At 44.8% G+C, this 22,851-nt stretch overlaps 2 protein-coding genes across 3 annotated transcripts in view; both read left to right on the forward strand.

The window, feature by feature from the left end:
- The window catches only part of LOC6505706 (trophoblast glycoprotein), a 39,464-nt gene extending 19,997 nt beyond the window's left edge, over window positions 1-19,467 (forward strand). The window contains exons 2-3 of the mRNA XM_001964384.4: window positions 5,616-5,680; window positions 17,144-19,467. Of these exons, the coding sequence (XP_001964420.1) occupies window positions 17,166-18,458 (1,293 nt within the window). The 5' untranslated portion in view covers window positions 5,616-5,680; window positions 17,144-17,165 and the 3' untranslated portion in view covers window positions 18,459-19,467. The remainder of the gene's footprint in view (window positions 1-5,615; window positions 5,681-17,143) is intronic.
- An 81-nt stretch (window positions 19,468-19,548) lies between these two features.
- LOC6505707 lies at window positions 19,549-20,485 on the forward strand. Of its 2 annotated transcripts, XR_001408469.3 has the most exons (3): window positions 19,550-20,023; window positions 20,096-20,224; window positions 20,289-20,485. XR_001408469.3 is itself a non-coding variant. In XM_001964383.4 (2 exons), exons 1-2 carry the CDS (start codon window positions 19,671-19,673, stop codon window positions 20,109-20,111), a joined length of 369 nt encoding a protein of 122 aa, XP_001964419.2. In that variant the 5' UTR covers window positions 19,549-19,670; the 3' UTR covers window positions 20,112-20,225. The 2 variants fall into 2 exon arrangements, 1 of the variants encoding a protein (XP_001964419.2); XM_001964383.4 differs by lacking the exon at window positions 20,289-20,485 and having other exon boundaries at window positions 19,549-20,023; window positions 20,096-20,225.
- The last annotated feature ends 2,366 nt before the right edge of the window (window positions 20,486-22,851 follow it).

Raw genomic sequence — 22,851 nt, forward strand, 5'->3', positions numbered from 1 at the left:
GTACCGACTCCATTAAGTCGTTGACTACTTACCTTCCCGCATCCCAGGGCCCAAGGCCCAAGAAATTTAATTACACCATAGCCCAATTGAAATGCCACTGGCAGCAGAGATTCACCCAACGGTGTAGGGGGACCTGTATGTAGGCCCTGTCATTTGCACTCCCATTTGCATTGATTTGGCCCAGGTCCTGTCGCCACTCAAAGTGTCGGATGGCACACAAACCGCATTTAACCCTGGCCTATCAGGGGAGTGTCCACGCGAGGGTGGCCCATGGTTCTGGTGAAGATATTAATCCTCCGAACTAGCTCCAGGTTTATCTGGTTATTATACCTTCTGAGAAATGGCCTTATGCCGTTGCAATCAGGCCGTGATAGGGCTGTCGATAGCCCGCTACTTCTGACTATTTCAAGTTTTCGGGCCTCCGCATCACCCTAATGCTTATCAATATGTATCTTCCGAGCCTGGCAGAGGTCGATTTTGCGGGACACTTGAGCGCCAAATCAAATCATAGCTAGCTACAGCCCCCGGGAATGGGACTCAGCTCGCGTCATGAGTCGCTCATTCAATTAGCGCCCGAAATAGTTATCGAAATGGATATGGAAGTGGCTGTGGTGCGCCGTTGTGGCACTGAAACTGATGCCAGTTGCCGGTTCCCAGATGGCTCGGCCGTGTAATTGCTTATAATGTGCGCATAAATCGGGTATCCTGAGAGCGTAGCGGGGCGCGAGGAGTGGCGCTAGTGGCGGGAGTGGTTGCTGTTGCGTGGGCTGCTCTCGGTGGCTGAGGTTGCCCCGACGTAAGAGCACATCGCACCACTGACACTTCATCCAAATCTGGCACTGGCTAACAAGGCTAAAGGACTAAACAGCTTTAGGGATGCACTATGTAGTATTTTCACTCACGTAGCATAGATTAGGGCTTTGGGCATTTCCAGGGTGCAATGGAAAAAAATATGACAAGAATTCATATTTTCTGAATTTCCTTTTTGTACTAAAATGTACTAAAATTGTACTAAAATAATGCATTACTAAATGTACAAAAAATAGATGTCTTGTTTGGCTTCAGCGTGAAAATTGCTAAAAATTGAGAGTGATTTGAAAGAAAAACATTAAATGTCACAATATAAATATGTAGTTTTGTATATTTACCATCATTTAAACTTAGAACTGTACTATATTATTTTTGTTACATACGTATTTATTAGTTGATTATGTGTTAAATGAACTTTTTCGCTTTTTTTGAATTTGCGCCTCTTTCCTGACACCTAATACAGACATTTGGTATAAAGAATGGAAACATGTCAAATGTTTTCCATGCAAAGTAATTACATTTAAATTAAATTGGCTAAAAGTACTATGAAACTGAGCAATTGTGGAAGTTTTAAGCATTCCCTTACAAGAATACTCAAAAAAATCGATGATATAAATCTATGATATATCTATGATAAAAAATTCAACCTTCTTTTCTTCGGTCAAGGCTGACACTTTTTCTGGAAATGCCCATAAATAGATTATAGATTATATTACAAATTCAACAACTGCGTGTTTAAATAAATTAAAATCGTGTATGAATAGAGCCCTGTAGAAGAGTGTAATGGGGGCAGAAGCCTGCCAAGTCTACGGCGGAACTACAAATTCTAAAATGCATGCAAATGCTGTGCCACTGCTAATAATGGGCATTATCATGATGTTCAAGCCGCGCAACCTCCTGCTGCCGGTTCCTGCGACTCCGCCCCGTAATCCCGCCCACTCTCGTTACCCACAACCCCTCCCTCCAGCCCTAGTTAGACGATGATGAAGCGCACTCCGGCTGGGTAACTCGATAACGGTTCCCGCCAGGCAGCCACTTTATTGGCGGTGGAGGAGAGACCGTTGGGGGAGCAGTCTGTCGCTCAGTTCAGCTCACGGCTCACGGCAAGCCATTCGTCGCGCCCGCCCGTTAGCTCCATGGGGACTTTGTCTGACTCTGACATGCATTTCTCATGATGCGAAAATTTTGTTTCACTTGACATTTTGACATTTGACAGCTGGCGCTAAATTAACGCAGCGCGCGCAGGGAGGACACTCGGATTTGGATTTGGATTCGGGGAGCAGCGGGACTGGGGCTTGTGCCAAAAATGCAATAACATCTAAGCGGGATACACAGTCCAATGAAGCCCCTCTCCTTCTCCACATTTTCCTCTTTTTTGGATAGCTACCAACTGCCATTTTCCCACAAATTTATCATGTTCGACAAGTGGCTATATGGGCTGCGGGAAGGGGTAGCTGGAGGACTCCGTTGCGTGTTAAATGCTTCCAAGATGCACAGTGATGATGACTTAATTGAATGGCAGCCCGCAGACGGAGGAGCGATAAGGATGGGGATTTTGCTGATGAGTTCGCAAATTTGAATTTGCTGGCATCAGATGTCGGAATGGTTAGTTGGAATGGTTGGCTTGTGGGGAAGAAGGACCATTGCGAAGAGTTCATTCCCTAAGCCACACTAAGCCAATAACTTATCAAAACTTTCCCCACCAAAATTTCCATATCTCTGAGCCCCGGAAATGTATGGAAATAATTACAGTTCAGCATAAATGTTTATATAACACGTATGAGAATTAGTAACCTAGTAACCATAGTGAGAACCCAAATTTAAAATAACTTTAAAAATCGTGACAAACACAATTCCTCCAAACTCGTCGACTTTACGTCACCTATGACGTCCATATGTAGGCAACATTTTCTTGCTCCCGACTCCTTTGGGACCACAATTTGATTTAATCTTTTGATAGCAGAGACCTTAGACACCACCCAACCACTGCACACGTATTTTCCTCTGACTGGAAACATTAGGATGCCTTCGGTCCACCGACAATAAATCCTTCTTCAGCTCCGTCTTCAACGGGTTATGGTTGATGCTTTTGTTGGCCCTGTAGGGCCTGCTCTCCCTTTTGTTGTTTGTTTGATGGAAAACGTTGTCAGACCATCTATCTCAGGTCCTGTTTGCTCCCCTCCCAGCTAGACTCGTGCCAGCTGCATATATCTGTCTATTGTTGTCGGCGCTGGCTCAGACAAAGAGAGAGGCAACCAATCGGCCTGATTTTGACACTCGGCCACTGGGAGTTTTCCCCTCAGAGTCGGAAAATGAGTTTTGTATTTTAAATCGGGTCTTACTTCACATGGGAACTCGGAGTCCACATAAGTTTGTACTTGATAGACTCTAGACTCGTTGGTCGTTCAATGTTAGAAGTGGAACTCATTCTAAGAGTTTCCAGTTATTCTAAATCAGGGCCCATAAAAAGAGCTATTTCTCCATTTTAGAATCCAAGTGCTTCAAGTCACAATAGAGTTATTTTCTCACTTGGAATATCTATAAATAAAACTGCAAAATTAATTTGACCACAAAAATTGATAAATTATTGAGAAGAAATTGCTCTTTGTCGTTATCCCTTTCACAGGACTACATATTCCAGCTGCCAAGTGTCGAGTCTCCAGGGGAAACACGCAAAAGTTTTCCATTCTGCGCTGCTTGGCCTGTCACATAAAATGCCATGGAAATGTGCATAAATATATAGAAGAATAGAAGCTGGGCAGTAGATAAAGCAATGGCACAAGCGGGCACCAACAAGAACAACTATTGACCCACAATTTTGGGGCCAAAACAATTCTCCATTTGGCCTCGACGTTGCCTTTCTGAGGGATTGGGCTAACAAGTCGCTAGGGTTGAGTTGAGTTGAAGTCTTATCTCGGAAAGGACGAAAGGAGGGAAATAATGGTTAACAAGATGAGCAAACAGAAGGAAGACAGAACAACAAACAACTGGGGGAGCAGTCCTCCAACCGATGCTATAGAAATGTTATTTTGGGTTCTGCTTTCATGTCTAGCCTTTACTTCTCTTTCCTTTAGTCTGCTTAAATATTTTGCAACAAAAAATGAATAAAAATGCATTATGTATTTTCATTTGAAGACTTTATTAGCTAGTTGGGGATGTAAGGGTGAGTTGCAGGATAAGTCTGTGCCAACTCTTTTAAGTTTCTCCCGAAATGTCATATTTAATTCTAGCACATTTTATTGTTAAAATGCAAGTTCAAAGATGTATCAGTACCCCTTGACTGCATTTATTTCTAAAATATGTTTATTCTCATGGGCGCAAATAGAGCTTTCGCAAAACCATCCAAAGTCAACGTGTAGAAAAATGCTATGTGCACAATGCCATTGTCTCTTCAACAAACTAAGTATCAAAAGCAGGAGGACGTGGGGCGCTGGGAAATCAAAGAAGCCTCGGGCTCGAGAAAGCATTCCAATTGAAAGTCAAAACAAACGAGCTGCTTCGGGCCCGCCCCTCACTGGCAGCCGCCTCCAGGCCATTCCGACATTGTCTTTTCCGTTCATAAACTTTTTGGCTTTCGGCACGTTCCGCAGCATCCATATGCTGCCGCCCCGAGCTGCAACGTGGCATGCTTTGCATATGTGTGCAGTCGCAACCGGAACCGGAAATGAAGCACAAAAGTTCGGCTCTGTTCTCCGTCTCCTGGCAGCCATAATAGTTAACTACACATTTGTTGGCCTTTGCCCCCGCCCTCTGCTTCCATTGTCCGAAGTGATGTTATGATTCCAGAGTCTACCCTCCTGACCATGATTTACTCCCCCCGACCAGGGAAAAAGCAGAACGAAAGCCAGGGCCCATAATTCACGGCCAGACTAATTGTCCATCTGTCCATCGGTCTGTGTAAAGCCGTAATTAAATGCAGACGGGAAGGAGAGCGGGAAAGCTGGGTGTCTGGCTGGGGATTAGAAATTTTATTTGGCTCGAAGTCCCGAAATTGAGTGCCTTAGTGAAATAGAAGGCGAAGCAGCCAGAATCTGTTGATGAAAGCGGCCTTAACTTGGTCCTTAGTCCATCCAACGGCATGTTGCGCATACGTCGTGTTGCACGGCTCGGGGGCTGCATGCTGTGGCCGTCTTTGTTATTGCTCCTACGGCCAGCTGAAGTTTGGATATACTGTAGTTGAAGGGATTGCCTCGGGATTTATTAACCGAATGGGTCCAGAAATGCTCGGAGTGAGGTTGTCAGAGTGTCACATGCAAAGCCCGAGAGCTATCTACTGAGGAAGATAATTAGTCAACTTTTCAGTTTCTGCTAAAAACTATGAACATTTTCAATTGCTTAAACAACAAACAAATATTTAGGCTCATGAAAATATGGAATAAGACTTTAGAACACTGCTTGAATACCAAACAAGTTCTGGCTTAAAAACTATATTATTACTCCTTAAGATTACAATAGTTGATTCGACGTAATAACATATAAGCATAGCTAAGACTAGGCCACTCGAAACTTACTCATGAATTCTTCTTTAAAAAAGGACCTACTCCCAACTGCCACTTTGTCCCACAGTATAAACTAAATAAATAATTAAATTACCTAAACATAATTTATTGTTATCATTATTGACCAATTAGGCGAGTTTTTCTCAAATTGTTGGTTGAGATTGTCAGGAGTGATAACCTATTTACGATTTATTTCATTTTTAATTCACGAGTGCGTAATTAAAGAGACATTTTTTAGATTTCCAATTAATCATAAAAGTTGGCCGTGTAGGATGGTGAATAATGGAATTTTTTCTCTCGTTTCAGAACTCTGCGATCGTACAAACTCCTAACAAATCAAAGCAGCCAGCCAAATAAATAAATAATTTAAGGTAAGTTCTGGGATGCAGTGTGCCAGCGTGAAGCATGGGAAAACTATGAGGGTAAACCGAAAACAAACTGCTAACTGAAAGTCATTTTCAGTGTTCGCCCTGCATCCGCAATTTCAATTACACATCTCTTCGCGGAGCAAGTTGCTCATTAAACCAAAGGGAATCTGCAGCCCCACATAGTGATTCCTTTTCCGCGGAAAAACTGGTCGTATAAAGCTCAATGACTTAATTAAATGCCTTTTACTCGACATGCCCAGAAAAACAAGAGGCTGTCAGTCGGATTTCATAACAAACATGGCTCTTCAACTGTTGTCTGCTTGAAGGAACTAGAGATGTCAAAGTTGCTCATACGCCGCGTGGCCTGTGGCTTGGGCGGCACAAGGAGCTGCAGCAGATGCTTGCCCGGATAAAGTGAAACTGCTCTATCCCAGAGCTCCCACCCCGCCCGTTTCCCATCAAAGCGCTAGCAAAATGCAATTCAAGCAATTTTCAATTTTCATTTTTTAGAGCCAGTCTCGCATAAGCCGCTGCACAAGGAGCTCTCAATGTCTATGTACAAATATGTACATAGGCCGGTACATAGACGTCCATGTACCAGCCCAAAGACCGACTTGTCGCGCTAGAAATTCCCATCATTCTTGCCGGTCTGAGGCCAGTCCCGCCTCCCTCTATCCTTTCGCGTCCTGCAAACTGCAGTCGCGCGTTAGGCCATGACACGCCTCTTCTAGCTGGCCCCCCTTTTCTTTCAGAGGACTCCCCGAAGGCTTAGGCAATGCGTTAAAATCGAGAGGAAGCAAAAGCGAAAAACTTTGGCCAACGATTTTATTCCTCTGCCGTTTGCCACTTGCGAGCTCTGTTCCTGAATGTCCTGTTCCACTTGGCCTTGTCTGCTTTGCTAACTTTCACTGTTGTTCAGCGCGGTATAAAGGAGTTAATATTACTTTTTATGGATTCTCGTATTTCCGCATTTTTCCTGCTCTTTGGAACGGATTCGCTTTTCCTTTCTGTATCCCCTCCTCTGAGTATTTTCGGGGAAAGTGAGCTGCAGAAAGTACTTAAAGCTGCGGCAAATGAAGCCGCGTTAACAACTGGCAATGAGCTCTAGGGCTTGAGCTAAGTGCATTCAAATAACGGCGAGCTACTCTAGTTAAACCCCTTCCGCTATCATGTTTACTATTCCAACCTTATTCGTTTGCCATCCATTTAAATGGATCCTTTTAACGGTTTAATCCTTTGGCCAGCCAGCGCAGGGATAATAAGCCACTCTATCGGAAAGTAGAACGAGAAAAAGGTAAAGGGTTTCCTAATCCTATTGGAGTTGGCTTTGTGGAATTACATGAAAAATATTCAAGGACAGAACTGTAAGTTCTAGAGCAAGGTTTAAGTCTTTTAAACTGGGTTCTTGAATAAAATGATGAGTCTAATAATAAAATTATTCGTTTAGACGAAAGTATTGTTATTCCCCCACAATGTGCAAGAAGGGCAGACGATTAATATCTGACCTCAGCAAGGAAACTGACAAATTCTCACAATTAGGATAGCCAGACGAATGCCCCCAGTCTGCTCCACCCTTCACCCTGCCACTTTCCTCTTTCGCCAGCTCTGCAAATATTTGCGCGCAATTTTTCATATTAAACGACAGGCACCGGGACGTAGCGGGCGGCGAAAGAGGTTGTCCGGAAATAAAAATTGCAGGAAGGGGCAAAAAACTTGCGCCAACTGTGATCAATCTTTGTGGCAGGCGCAGGAGGGCGAGGCCGAGTATGAGGAGAAGGCTAGGGCCAGTTGCATCACTTTTTTGGGTCCCCGGGCGCTGCTCAGGCAGCCATGTCCTTGTGTCACGAGTGCACAAGAAAGCGGAGGGGCGAAGGGGAAACGAAAACTGAGCAACAGAATTGGACAAGAAAAGCATCCCAGAGCCAGAACCGGGACCGGGACCAATGGCCCTCGAACCGGGAAACTGCAACATATTTGCAATTGTCGTTAGGGCACTCCAAAAGGCCGAGCGAGGAGAAAGGCCGGGCGAAAGAAAGGACACTGTTCGGGCGACAGGCGGGCAATTGCCCAAATGAATGAAGATGAAGTGAAGCGGGCCTGCCCGGCACTTGAACTGCCTGCCAGAACTCCAGCCCCAAGATTGATTGGCCTCCGGTTGAAGTTGGCTCGGAAGAGTCGAGGGGCAGGATGGAAAGTGCCACTTCGCGTTGCATTTTGCCTGTCCTCAGGCCACTTTTGTCCTTTTCGCACCGAAATTAGTTGGCCTGTCAGAGAGTTAACGAGGCCAGCGAGTGGCCGAAGTTGACTGCAATGATGGTGCTGACCCTGGAGGGTAAATTGCAATCAAAACTGCGATAAAATCACGGAAGCTGGGAAAGTAATTCTATATTTTTCAAAGGTAGTTGTGGTCATTCCTTAGCACGTACTTTAGGAAAGTAAGAGCTCAGTAATCGAGTCAGGCTTAGATCCAAAGGGCAGTTCCCACTAATTTTCTAATAACATGTAACAAATATTTTGTTCTTCGAATATTCATGGCTTTTCCACCCCCATTTGCCTTTTCAGTAAACTGTTATTGTTCTTGCCACCCGCACTCTTCATTGTGCACATTTTACAGCTTTGTTTCGCAATAAACACTTTTCCTCTTTCATCTGTGCCACCGCCCATTAACACTGCCATTATAGCTGGCCCGGCTTTTCTACCTTCGACCTTCTGACCTCCTGCCAGCAGCCCTACCCCCGCCAAATGACTTTGGAATAGTTTCTTCCATTTCTCCATGGCCCGGCCTCTGCCGCCTGTGTGGTTTTGTTGCCAACCTTTGGCATTTGCACTCATTCGTATTGCTCTTTGTTGCCACGACTGAGCTGCTGCCGTGCTTTGTGCTTATCTGCTTTTTGTTGCTTTGGCGTTACTTTTTCGTTAGTTTTTAGCACTTTGTCACTGCTGGCCCTGGCTGCTTCTTATCTCCTGTTTCTGCTGCTCGGACCTAGCAGCTTGGAGAGCCAGTATCCCTCGGCTTAAGAGTGAAATCCTTCATATTTCCTAGTATGCATACGCAGTTTGTGTGGTTACAGCGCTAACAAGCTTTAAATTTTGCGATTTTAATTAATTTCATTGCCCGACCAATCTGTCCGCATCGCACTCGCCGCACTTTCCATATTTAGTTTATAGAAAAAATTGAAGCTGCGCCATGTTTTTCCTCTTGAAAAATTAATTTGCATATTTGAAAAGATGCTGCCACCATAAAAACGCTCATTCGGATTTAATTTAATTCCGTTTTTGCCGTCAATTTTTAAAGGCGCATTAGAAATGCAGTGTAGAAATTGTGTGCAATTTCCTGCACAGAGTGTTGCAGCCATTGTTTATCCGAAACCACAGTGGAGCCACCACTGCGGGGAGCTAATAGCTCCGGCCACATATTGCACATACGCACTGTGTGCCGGAGTTCCCGCAACAGTGCACAGGTCAGTTAGAAAATTGCCTTGTCGCAGTGGCTTAGCCGGCCGCGCCCCGTCCCCCACCGCCCACCGCCCACCTGTAGAGCGCCGACTTCCGCGCCCTTGTCCTAACCCCAGTGCACTTCCTTTGGCATAGTTTTTAGTCCCGAGGCGCCTGAAACTATTTATAGCCTCCTCATCGTGCAGCACTGCCCACTTGCCGCTGCTCTCGAAAGTGTGCTACAGTTTTTGTAGCTCTTTTGCAAGGCTTTTCGTACCCTCCCGTGCTCCGTGCCTGAACTCCCCCGCCGGGCCACTCCTTGCCAGCCACTTGTCAACTGTTGACGTTTCTTTGTTGTCTGCCTCTTGCTGCCGGCTGCTCAGCTGCTCGACTGTCTCGTCCCCCCGTTCAGCCCGTCCTGCTCGTCCTGGCGACTACTCTTGTTGGCTCTCGGTCTCACGGGGCTGTCCATTTATCTGGTAAAGCAGAAGGCAAACAGCAACCTGCTAACGGTAAACGGAGAACCAAGAACCGAGAAGCAGGAAACAAACAGCCTTGTTCAACTATCTCTCTCCCCTTGTTTCTTCCCATTTTTTCCTACACTTAGAAGATTTTGTGGCAAGCAGATTAGAATGGCATTTTCAACAGTTTCCCAACTGAGGAGCCTTTAAGTTGAACCATTTGTTAATAGAATAATACTTTTTAAATGAACTGTATTAAACACATCCCAGATATGTTTCTTTCAGTGCCTGGAAGGACTCGGGTGTGTCCTCCATGCATGGCAATCCAATTATCATACGGCCCCTAGGTGCTGCCATGGCGCCCGGCGAGTCTAATTGGAAGCAAACAGCTTGGTCCTGTCTACCCCCACACTCCCACCTCCCGCAGGACCTTCTTTGGGCCACGGCAGTGCCCATCCCCAATGTGGCCAAGAGTCCAAGTCAAAAGCCAGGCCAGTAAAAAGTTGAGCAACAAAAACAGCGCAAAGAAAGTCAAAAGGAGGGTCGGAAAAAAAAAACAAATTTAGTAGATTTACATTTCCCAGCTCCCAGCTCCGAGCTCCTAGCCCCTTAGCATTTCCAATGCAAAGCAGTGCCAGTCCCATCCACTTCTGGCTTCGGGTCGAGCCTGCGTTTATTTAAAATTCATTCATTCGCAGTTTTATGCCACCAAATTGTTGGCCGAGACTGGGGGAACGCAGCGAAAAAAAATATTGGGAAAAGTAACGAAATCCATTTCCCGTCAACGATGAAACCGAAATATTGAATGAGAAAGCCAAACGCGCTTTCCCCTCTCGTTCCCCGCGTAACCCAAACAAAAAACAGTTTATATATTTTTAGGTTTTATTTTTTTGCTTCAGTTTGGGCCACAACACAAAGTTGATCGGCCGAAGGCGGGGAGCGGGTCACAAAGATACAAAGTGCGCGCTGAAAACTTTCCATTGAAGGGACATGGGTGGCGCGGACACGGGGTGTGGCCGGACAGATTCAATGAAGCAAAGCGCTTGCCTTCCAGCTTTATTCACGGCTTTGTTTGCGCGGAGAGTGTTTCGCAAATTGGATTGATCCTGGGAGTGGAAGCGAAAACAAAACTAAACACTTTTAAATGTTAAATGGAAAGTTAATGCAGCCGCAACAGCGTGCTTAGAAGCGATTACGGCAAAATGGAATTCTGTTGTCGGAATTTTGAATAAATCTTAGGAATCTTTGGCGGTCAAAAGTTAAGAGCTTAGCCTCATGAAAATGCAAGAAAATTTGTGGCTGAAACTCGCTTCTAAGACTTGAAGCATTCATAAAGTATTTATGCCGGCCATCTCACTATTGCTTTGCCTTATTGGGTTTTATTTGGGTTTATTTTCCTTTGTCAAGCTTAAAAGTGTGATTATGGGCTCCGGTCGGCTTATAATTTTCCAATCAATATACCTCAATCGGAGGACAATTTGAAGGGCACGTGTCTGTCAACTATCACTCTAATATGATGAACAATTTCAATAAACACTTTTCGCTTTCTGAGCCCGCAACTGCTAAAAAATGTTATGAATCCGGAACTAGAAGGGGCTTTCTCTATGCTCCTCCATTCGACTGAAAAACAGAAAGTTGCTGGAAAGTCAGCAGCTCTCGGGCCCCCAAAAATATGCAAACGAAAACTTTGTCACGCAAAAAGTGTGGAACAAAACACAGGACAACACAAACGCGAAAACAAGTACGCAATAACAGAGGGAAAGTGAGACGGGCTGAGCTGGATGCCACGCCCCCAAAACAGCGGCTGACACTGCGGCCGATTTAAATGCAATTTGTAAGTGTCCGCGCGATTCGGTCGCGTTTTGGGCGTGGCTTGGGCGCGAGTCCTCTGGCATAAATTCGGAAACAAAGGCCGAAAGTTAGGAGGGGACCCAGCCGGACCCTGCATTTCGTAATTGTCGCATGTCGTCCTGCTCCCTGCCAGAATTCCACTTCCCTTCAGCATTGAATGGATTTTGACGGCAATCCTGGAGGCCGATGCTACAAATGCTGTTCGAAAACGGATTGCAACTCTGTTGCCATGGCTGCTGCTCTTGTTAGGCAACACGTGCAATTTTCTGCTTGGCTATATTCTCTCGGCCAGGAGTGTTGGTAACGTGTTTCGTGTATTTTGGAATCGGAATCTGCATCTCCATCGATGTGTGCGTGTTTATCTGTGCGTTTCGTTTGGCTTTCATTCCAATTACCAATTCGAATTGGGTTTACGCTTTAAGCCTGGACACTTCGGGGCAGGGACGGGCCGAAACGGAAGCTCTTTAAACCGAAACCACCTAAATGGATGGTCATTTCTCTCGAACAGAACTCTCGAACATGCATTTCAAACCTTTGGTTCTTTCGGTAGTTGTATCAAATGTAGTTGAGCACAAAATAATAAGAGGTTTACTGGCCATTCCAGTCACTGTGAGTGTTCACACAAATTGTGATTTTGACGTGGTAAAAAAGATTCAAGGTTTACCCGTCAAAGGCTGTTATTTTCTAAACAATTTCAGAGTTTGACAAGTCAAGAGCAAAATGAAACGCTCCTAAAACAAAGGCATAGCACATGCCTTTCTCTATTATCCTATCACTTTTCACTCGCCAAAAAAGAGACCACTCACCTCACCTAATGACCTCTACTGCTTTCACCTTTCGCACTTCTACCACCCCCGCTTGCAGATGGGTCAACCACATCATAAACTCGGACTCAGAACGCGCCCCGTGCCGCTCCACTCCATCCGGTCTCGGCTGGCAAACATGCGAGTGTGTCTTCGGAAGACCGCAAAGCCACAATTCACACTCTTGGCCAACTTTCACCATTCCCATGCACCGCCCACATTGCTTTCCCTGTGGCGTGTGAAAAACTTCCCAGACTTTCCAGCTTCCCCGAACGAAGCGGAGAGGGATATCTCCACTTACTCGGCCATTGAAGCGCAATTAGCTGACTACTAATTACATAGTCCAAGGCTCTGACCAAGACGCGAGGACGTGAGGACGAGTGCGCCACGCCTCCAGACTCCTGACGCCTGCCGGCTTCTGTATTCTGACGGTCTCGTATATTTTGCACTTCGCACGGCGCACTCATAATGAAATTATGAAGCCAACGTGCACCAATTTCATATTGTGGCGTGCACTTCGCCTCGGCCGCACCTCCGCTGCTCCTCGTCCTGCTCCGGCTCCTGCTCCTGCTCCTGCCTGAACTTTCCTAATTGAGTTTCATGCGGCCAGGACAGGACAGGATAGTAAAGCATGCCGCGACTGCAGTCGCGTTTAATTGCATTGGCAAGGAGCGTGCTGTCCTCAAAAGCCAGCGCCAGAAGCTGAGCACTGCCAGCAGGTTGACAATGAAGAGGACTAAGTGGGATATAGTGGAGAGCGGGGATTAGGGGCTGGGAGCTGCAAAGAGGGAAGGACACCGCGGCAAGTGTTGCCTACTTTTTCGTGTCTCGCTCCGCAGGCAGTCAATGAGGACATAAACAAGCCCCAACAAAGCCGCTAAAATGGAAAAAGGGACTCAGTTTTAACTCAGTTATGTTCTACACTGACCAAAAAGAGGGTGCTTTACTTAAAGATACTTAAAAAATATATATTTTTCAAGACAATTTTAGTAACATAAAGCTTTCTAATATATAATATTTGGTAACTAGTCTGGTTTTTAGGAACACTATAACAGTCGGAGCAAAAAGTTGCAAAAACCCCGCAGAACTGTTTTGATTTATAGTCCCATTTAATTTTAAGCGTTTACAACTCAATATCCTTGATGGTAGGTCGTTGTTTTTCCTCTGTACGCCCACTACGCCCAACCATCCCCCGCTGCCACCCACCACCAACCCGCAAGGCAGCCCGCTTTATTTATGGCCAGCCAAAGAACAGTTAGCTAGCCATTTTTGGCTGCTGGCACTTGCAAGTTGCAACTCGTGCTGGAGTTGGCGAAAAGCTTTTAAACATTTCAACATTTCTCACTCCCTCCTAATGACTGCCGGGCAGGACATTAAACGCTTGTTGGCCGCATTAGGATTTCCGTAATGCAGTTGGCGCAGCAAGCAGTTTACCACCTCGCCGCCCAACACCGCCCAGCGCCTCTCAGGGCCTAACAGGGTCTCCCGCACCATCCCCGGCACTTCGCCCTCTCCTCCCATCCACCGAGGTGGTTTCAAGAGCAGCTGTGAAATCACTCTGGAGTGCTTTTCATTCGCAAGTGTTGCCCGAAAGAATGCAGCAGCGAGCTGTGCCAACAATGAAATTTGACTGGCGTACCTCCCAAGGCCCCTCAAAATGGGGGGCGTGGCGTCGTCTTTCAGCGCCAGAAATGCTAAGAGCCTTGGCCACAGCATCCGATTGAGGCGTGCTGCGTTAATGGAGACTTTCTGCTCAACAATTTTCGGGGGATATGCAATGGGAAGGAGCTCCCAAAGCGGGATTATGAAATGAGCAGCATAAGAGAATGATTTGATGTCGGTTTGTACGCCAAAAAATTGAAAATAATTGTTATTTTAATCCTTCCTCGTAGGTAGTGCCCTGAATTGCATATTTTACTTAGGACTTCTATGAGAAATCCCTCAGTTATGGGTTCCAATTCGCGATTCGATGTTGGTTTCAAACCCGCTTTAACAATTAGTGTACATTTACGCCACTCCGAATTCACATTCAAAGCGATTGCAGAGCGGAAACTGACAATATCCATGGAGCAAATTGGTATTTATCGAATGTCGAATGGGGTTTGGGGCTAGGGGAAAATGTTCGAAAGTGAAGCTAATTGGCTGTCGTTAGTCAGCATTAGCTGACAGCGAGCATTTGCGGTCGCCACCCAACGATGCAGTCGCGAACGTGCCTTATTTGAGGGCTGGGCCACACCCACTTGGATCGGCACCCCCCTCGGATGGCACTACGCCCTGGCACTCTGCAGTTATGCTCTAATTAGACCTTCCTCACACAAAACAGACTTAGTCAGTCACACACTCGAGCCCAAAGCAAGCTTTCATCGTGCATTACAAATTGAGTGGCCACCTTTAATACCATTGCCACATTCGCATTGCATTTGCACCTGTTCTCTAAACATGCCTGGGCCTTGCCTCCTACCTCCTGCCACCTTCCTCGCACTCCATTTCCCTTGCAACTGCCAAGTGCCTGCCACTTCGCCACGAACAAATTAGGGGGAGAGCCGGACTGAGAAGAATTGGAGCGGGAGCCATGGGGCTGCCAGGCAAACAAAACACAAAAAATTAAAATAATACCGAAAAATAATGCAATGTCGGGATTGGTAACCGAAATGCGTAGTTCCTTTCCAGGCTTATGATATTAAATGTTAACTTAAATCCTTAAATATAAGAAAATTAGATTTCTTATATTTAAATTAAAATGAAGTACAAATCAATGAAGGATTCAACTTTATTACGTAAATGTTAAAATAGGTTTAATAACAAATTCTTCATATTATTTTCATATTATTATGGGCCCTGTTTGCTTTATGGTGCGGAAACCCATAATTGGAAATATATAAAGTACGAGGGCAGTATTGAAAACATATAAATATCAGCTTGGGACTCCCCTCGTAAGGGTATAAAAGTGGCCACAAAAAACGCGCACCTTTATATTTTGCTGGTGCTTGTGGCACACACACACATGTTCGGTTTATAATGCCGCTATTGTAGCTCTTTGCCTTTGTTTTAGTTGCTGCTGCCCCAGTGCTGCTTTCTTTCTGTATTATTATTATTTTACGCGCATGCATAAATTCCAGCGCGAAGCGAACCGAGTGCAGTAAAGAAGGAACGAATGTTGTTTGTTTGCCTTATTATTGCAGCGGAATGGCCAGGAGGAACAAAGGCGGCGGGGGGAGGAGATGTGACGATGACGCGGGGCAGGGGGGGTGCCTGAGAGGTATATGTTATTGCAACAGTAAACACACAAAGCAAACAACAACAAAGACATAAAAGTTGAAATTAAAGTAAAACTACAGAGGGGCATGGGGGAGCCCTTGAGTTGGGGCAACGTGGGGGGCGGGCTGCTTGTTAGCCCGGTAAACCGGAAGTGACACACACACACTCGCACGTAAAGCCAGCATTTTCTTTTCCTAACGGCAGATTCAAGAGCATGCAGCATTCTCGCTTTGTTTATTTTCTCTCGTTTTTTGTAAAGCTCTACCTTTGCTAAAAGGCAAGGTGGTGCGGCGCTTATACGGCTCAAATCCGGGGAACAGAGTGGTTAAGCTGAAATATCCCTTGCATCCTTGCCTAACGAAAATTCTGCCCAAACTCGTTTCACACTAATTGGTAAATATTTCCGAAATTGCGGTGGATAAATATTGGCAAATTTTGCAAAATTAATTTACATTCCTTGGCTCACTTAGCCATCTGGCCAGGCCAGCGTAATTGGCAACAGAGATAATTGAGTGGCTGGCAGAGGCGAAGAGTTAAGTGCGTCGAGGGCGTCCTGTAGGGCCCATTATAAAGCCGTTAGTTTTCAATTTTCTCCCGGCTGGAATTTGATGCGCCCATTAGCATCGAATGACCCTTGGGCAGCCGGCTCCATGCTCTGAAGCAGTTCTGCCGGACTAATTGACCCGCCCAACATGGCGCAGGACATGCAGTAAACAGCCTCCCAAAGAGAAAATTCATTGGGGCGATAGGGGCTCCCTTTGACGGCTGTATATGGGGGCTCGATTTCGAATCCAGAGGCCACCCATATCATTTGTGGGGTACGTTTTCAAAATTTAACTAATATGGGTTTCAATTCATAGCGCTTAATCAGGTTTTCCCCGAAAACCCATCACTGTTTGGGTATCATGTATCAAAATCGAAAATTTTCTAAAGTTGAGAGGTTGAAAAAGTACAAGCTTTTGCCAAAAACGAAATACAGCCCCATTCACTACATTTTTGTTGGAGTTTTCCCAGAAATTAAACCAATTTTATATTCGCCTCTGTATTTTTTCAGTTGGTTAATAAAAATAAAACATATTGCCAAATTAAAACTTTGTTGGCTGCCTCTGCTCCAGGGTTGAAGATTTTATCCGCCATCCGGAGTGCCTCATAAACTGACTCGTAAACACACACACTCGCGCACTAAACAAATAGCAATAAAAGCCCAAAAATAATCAGGTTTGCGCTGCTTCCAGAGGCTTCCTCTCGTCCTGCCCAGCTCCTACTACTATGGCTGCCACTGTTTTTGTGCCGGAGCAGATGCGCTCTGATGATTCTAGCGCCAGCTCCTGTTCGCTGGAGGGCCTTCAAGCTTTTGTTGTGGTCCCGACGCCAGAAAGTTTGGCTTTAAGCAGAAATTACCCATACGCCGTGTGGGCCGCTGATTGAGATGGCGGATGGGAAAGAAGCCCAAAGCGATGCTCCGGCGTTCATAAGCCCATAAATCTGCAACTTGTGGAGCATAAATAAGCTCGTGCCAGGCGGTGGGGCATTGGGGTTGCGGTTAGTCGGGGCAGCGACGCTACAACACACATTTCGTGGGGCAAGTGCGGCCTGGTGGCCGCTTTAAATTGCATTCGTAACTAATAAAACATTTTGCTTCTACATGTTATTTGCAGGCAGCAACCACTAGAGCCGGAGATGCCACCCACCGAACTGAGAAAACTTGCCCTGACTTTGGCCATGGCCATTAGCTTGGCCCTCGTCATGGGCGACAGCTCGTCCTCGTCCAGCTGCGGACCCAATTTCCCGGCGGCCTGCAGCTGCGGCGAGGAGCTCTACGAGAGCGAGATGCAGTATGTGGTCAACTGCACGAATGCCGGACTGCGCAATACCAGCGTCCTGGAGTTTATGCCCGAGCAGGTGGAGGTGCTGATCTTCACGGGCAACCGAATTACCGAACTTCCTTGGAATGTGTTCGGCAGCATCAACGATTACAAGCAATTGCGTATTGTCGACATGAGCAGCAACCACATCCGCGAAATCCGCGGCAAGAGCTACCACCATGTGCCGCGTGTGGAGCGACTCATCCTGAACCACAATAACCTGAGCATATCTCGGTTCGACGACGAAGTAAATCACCACCATCCGCGGGTCTTCTCCAACTTTGTGAATCTGCAGAGCCTCCATCTGACAGATGCCTTCGAGGACAACAGCTCGCCGCAACTGAGTGAGGACCTACACGACATCTTCGTAAACAGCCAGCTGGTGAAGCTGCAGAAGCTGCATCTGGAACAGAACGAGATCACCCACTTCAAGGACCGAAACGTCTTCTGTGACCTGCCCTCGCTGCGCGATCTTCACCTGGGCGACAACCTGCTGCGCGACCTTAACTTCGAGGTTCGCTGCCTCAACAACCTGCGCTTCCTCGACCTGGAGCGGAACAAGTTCGGATTTGTGAAGCCGAGTGACCTTCGAGTCCTCAACGAACTGGAGGAGCGCCCCAATCGCACGGCCAACCTGATCGTTGATTTTAACCTGAACCCCTTTGTCTGCGACTGCAGCATAGCACCGTTCCGTACGTGGATCCCCAGCACCCGAGTTACTGTACGCAACAAGGACAGCCTCATGTGCTTCCACTCGCAGGGACGCGTGGACGCCGCCCCCGCTCATCTCCTGCAGCTCGATATGTCCCAGTGCGCGGACGCCATTGCTGCAGCCGCTTCGATTCTGAATGCTGCCGAGGAGGAACAGCGGTACGGCGCGGAGGCAGAGACATCTCTGCAGGCGCACCCCCACATAAACGGTCACACGGCCACACTTATCTTCCTACTGATCGTGCTCAGCATGATTCTTCTGGGGCTACTGGTGGCCCTCGTCTACGTCAGCCGAGACAAATTGAAGTACATGATAACGCCGGTGTTCGACAACGTGGCCAAGAAGGTGCAGTACACGTCGATCAAGGACGAGGACTGCCCGGAGGTCCACGTCTAGAAGCCACACGCCCACACAAAATCATTCACAGATTCAGAACAGGAAGAGGGAGTAAAGAGTTTATCCCGTTTTTTAATTCAAAACTCCATTAGACTACGAGGAACAAGATTCTCAGATATTACTTTCATTTGCTTAAAATATAAAGGTTTCGTGTACCGACAGATATATTTTAAAATCCAACTCAAAAAGGTTTAGCTACCGAACAGCTTAGATCTATCTTAGAACTTGTTAAATGAGTTTGTCTCGTAACCGAATGGGAAAATTTGTGACAATTAAATGCCAGTTGATTTCTTAAAAATAAATTCTATAACTTTAAATTCCTCTCAGTTGAATCGGTACGAATTAAAAAACGGTATTTAAACTCATTTTTGTTTTTGCCATTCGCGTTACGCAATACGTGTGCCATTGACACCAGAAATAAAGATGGAAAATAGGAATTCATCTTATCACAGATTCGGATCGTAGTACTTAAGCCAACTGTTGCATTTAACAGCGATGATATGCGACCAGCGAAATTAATGTAACACAACCACACACACAATTTTGTTAGTTCTAGCGTTTTTCTAACCTAACATTAAGTCAGTTCAGCGTTCTATGATTTCTACACAAGGGAATCTTAAGAAATGACGGGCCGGTATCAACCGATTTGACCATACACAACATATATAGTGACATAAATATATATATATATATAAATATATATTGAAACAGACACATATATATAAATGCATATATCGTAACAAACACTTTAGTGTTATCTGTGATTTAAGTTTAGTAGCTTTACTTTGTTGAAACTCTGCAGAAATTTGAGGTCGAAATTGGAAAACAATAAACGTCAACTCTTTTTAGCATAACAGATAATTCTACACTTAATGTAAAATGTTTCTATGCTTAATATGTTATTAATCAATTAATTTGTCAATTGTACTAGCTATACGATGATTTCTCCCTTGATTTACCAACATTAACAAGCATTTTTTATAAATAAACTTTTCAAAAACTTTTTGAACTTCCGCGGCTTTTTTCTAAGGATGGGGCCGTGACAGATATGTAACTGGTGAGCAGTGCTAGAAAACTTTTCAATGTTTGCGTTTTTAACACTGCTTTATTCGCCGTCTAAAATAATAATAAACATTAAATGCCAGATTGTATGCAACCCTTGGCCTGAACGAGAGGCAGACTCTGAAGGCGGCCCATGCCATATCCAACTGGATGGGCATCATGCTGAAGTCCCAAATCTCGCTGACCCGCACTACACCCGCCTACAAGCTGTTGCCCCGCCAGTGCCCCGGATCCTACTGCATCTTCTACCGCATCTACATATGTGGACAGGCCCCAGGTGCACACTCTGGGCGAGGGCCACAAGCACGGGCAGCTCAACACGATTGTGGGCTCGCTGGTGATGTCGGTGGCCTATCGAACCAAACTCACGATTTCGCCAATGACCGCCCAGGCGAAAAGCAATTCCAGGTCATGTCACGTTTCAAAGTTTCCATTGATGAGCTACCGGGGAAGAACGTTCAGAACCTGGAGAACCTGGTGACCAAAGGAGAGCGGGTGCAAATGTGAGTAAAATGGGGGAGATTCTTTCTTTTTAAGACTTCAATTATCCCTTGAACGCCATCCGAGATCGACAGCAATCGAGTTCCTTGAGCACCATGCTCGAGTTTAACATGGTCAATGGACAGCCCTTCTGCGAAGACAGGCGGAAAATAATCTCCTACTTAAGTGTGGATATACCCAAGTACTCAAGTACTTTGTTTCCGGTATGCTAACATAAACAATGATATAATATATCTACGGGATTAACAAAACTTTATATTTTTTTAGGAAAACATAGGTGGAAAGGCGATGGTATTCGCAGTGGAGCAACGCCAACGCCTCCATCGGTGGGATCCACTTGTCCGTTGATTTTACTTCTTTTGGACACACAACTAAATCACAATGTGTAAAATCACTAACCATACAACATATAGACTTCTCATTTCATACAACGAAAATGGACGCAAAAATTTCTTGCGACAGGCCCCCCGGAGGCCCCAGAGAGAATCTTACTCTCATTCTTACGCTCATTTTTACGCTCATAATCTCATTTAACTTTTTTGGTTGTTCAGTCGCAGAGAGGCGCATCATCAAGAAGGTTCTTCTGCGGTTTAACCGATCTTTATATGTATGCGTGCTCACACATTCACACACACGGTTTCATGGGTGCGTTGGATTTCGTTTTGAAACCAGCTAAAATTTTTGATTTTGTAACTTTACAGGCATGCTACCCTAAGAAAATTGGGATATACATTATACGCTAATGATGAAAAAAATATGTTTTATATATTAATATTTCAACCTATATTTTATATTTGTTATGGAATACGATTAAGTGGTAGCTGTAAAATGTTTTTCATATGTATATATACATATGCATATGTCAACGAATGCATTAAAATTTATATATTAAGGTAGAAACAGGGTATATTTCAGTCGATTGCTTTTAAGTTGTTGTAGTTCTGCCAGCGGATGGTGTTCCATACCCTTCTGATAGATGATTTTTGTGGAGTGAGAATAAACAAAAACAGCTGATTTTTTGTTTCCGTGGGCATCAGTAGGGTATGCAAGAACCATCCGTTTGAAAATAACAACAGTGAAATTTGGGTTTTAAATAAAAGCGACTGAAAGATACCCTGTTTCTATCTAAGTACAATGATTTTTAATTGTTCGTAAATATATAAATACCTAATTTCGTAAATATATATGTGAAGCATTTTACTGCTGCCATCTAATCGTATTCCTAAATATGTATAAAAAGTATGATATATAAAAATATATAATATAAAATATAATAAAATTTTTTCACAGGTATATAATAATGATAACTCCCATTTTCTTAGGGTAGCATGCCTGTAAAGTTACAAAAATCAAAAATTTTAGCTAGTTTCAAAACGAAATCCAACGCACACATGAAACCGTGTGTGTGAATGTGTGAGCACGCATACATATAAAGATCGGTTAAACCGCAGAAGAACCTTCTTGATGATGCGCCTCTCTGCGACTGAACAACCAAAAAAGTTAAATGAGATTATGAGCGTAAGAATGAGAGTAAGATTCTCTCTGGGGCCTCCGGGGGCCTGTCGCAAGAAATTTTTGCGTCCATTTTCGTTGTATGAAATGAGAAGTCTATATGTTGTATGGTTAGTGGTAAAATGTAGATAGATGTAAGATAGAAATTTAAGTAAGAAGAAAACAAGGATTGACTTTTGCTTGGAATCTCGATGGATTTTCTTTCGTCACCAGTACCTGTTGTAGAGGTCGCTCCCTCCCGATCAGGCGTCGAACAACCGGAGTTTGAATGCCATGCCGTTTCTCCGTATGAAAATCCGCACCACCTTAGAGGCAAAGTGATCGGCGCGTTTTTTTAAGGTGGTTTCCCCTGGAGGCCTAGTCTACTTTATACTTACCTGATCCTTTTATATGCGTCAAGGGTCATCCTTTCTTCCTTCCTGTCATTTTTGGAGCTTGGGTCTCTTCAACGGTCCAGGCAGCTCTTCATCGTCCTTCAATTTGAATTTCAACAAGAAAGGAAAGCTAACTTCGGGCGGAGCCGAAGTTGATATACCCTTGCAGTTCAGTCGCAGTCCGCTAGGTGGCGCCACGCATCTTATATTATTAGATATATAGAAGATCGTATATAGTCGGCCGATCCTTATGAAAATTGGCAGATCAGATTGTTTTTCCCAAAATAGAATCTGTACTAAATCCCAACAAAGTTTCAACTCGATAGCTTTAAAACTGAGAGACTAGTTTGCGTAGAAACAGACAGACAGACAGACAGACGGACAGACGGACATGCTCATATCGACTCAGGAGGTGATCCTGATCAAGAATATATATACTTTATAGGGTTGGAGATGTCTCCTTCACTGCGTTCACTGCGTTGACCAAAATTATAATACCCTCTGCAAGGGTATAAAAATGTAGTTTGCCTGAAAATACAAATTAATAAAATTTTAAATAATTTTTAGAATACTTTTAATTTTCTAAGTTTCCTGGCCATCAATTGTGACCTCACAACAGCTAGCGTTGCCATCTTCCCGAATGCTTCCTCTGCAACCGAATGGATGTACTGAGCGAGCTCCGCCCCAACTCTTTCGAAAATAATGGAGTTGATGTGGCTCATCCTCAGCTGCCTTCCTGGGAAGGATTTAAAAATTCTTCTTAGGAAGCATTCGATACGGCGAAGCTGAAATGATACAATTTTTATTAATATATTATTATAAATTATTATATTTAAAAAAAAACTTACTTCGCCTTCATATCTTTCCTTTAAATCGGATGGAACATCAGCTTCCACTATTGCCTTACTCGCTTAAATTTTAACGTTCCTAGTAGACTCTAAACT

The sequence above is a fragment of the Drosophila ananassae genome, chromosome 2L (genome assembly GCF_017639315.1).
Source record: "Drosophila ananassae strain 14024-0371.13 chromosome 2L, ASM1763931v2, whole genome shotgun sequence".
NCBI lineage: Eukaryota > Metazoa > Arthropoda > Insecta > Diptera > Drosophilidae > Drosophila > Drosophila ananassae.

Bases quoted from the DNA above. Each gene is read 5' to 3' on its own strand.
- LOC6505707 (XM_001964383.4), top strand. From the start codon at position 19,671: ATGGGCATCATGCTGAAGTCCCAAATCTCGCTGACCCGCACTACACCC.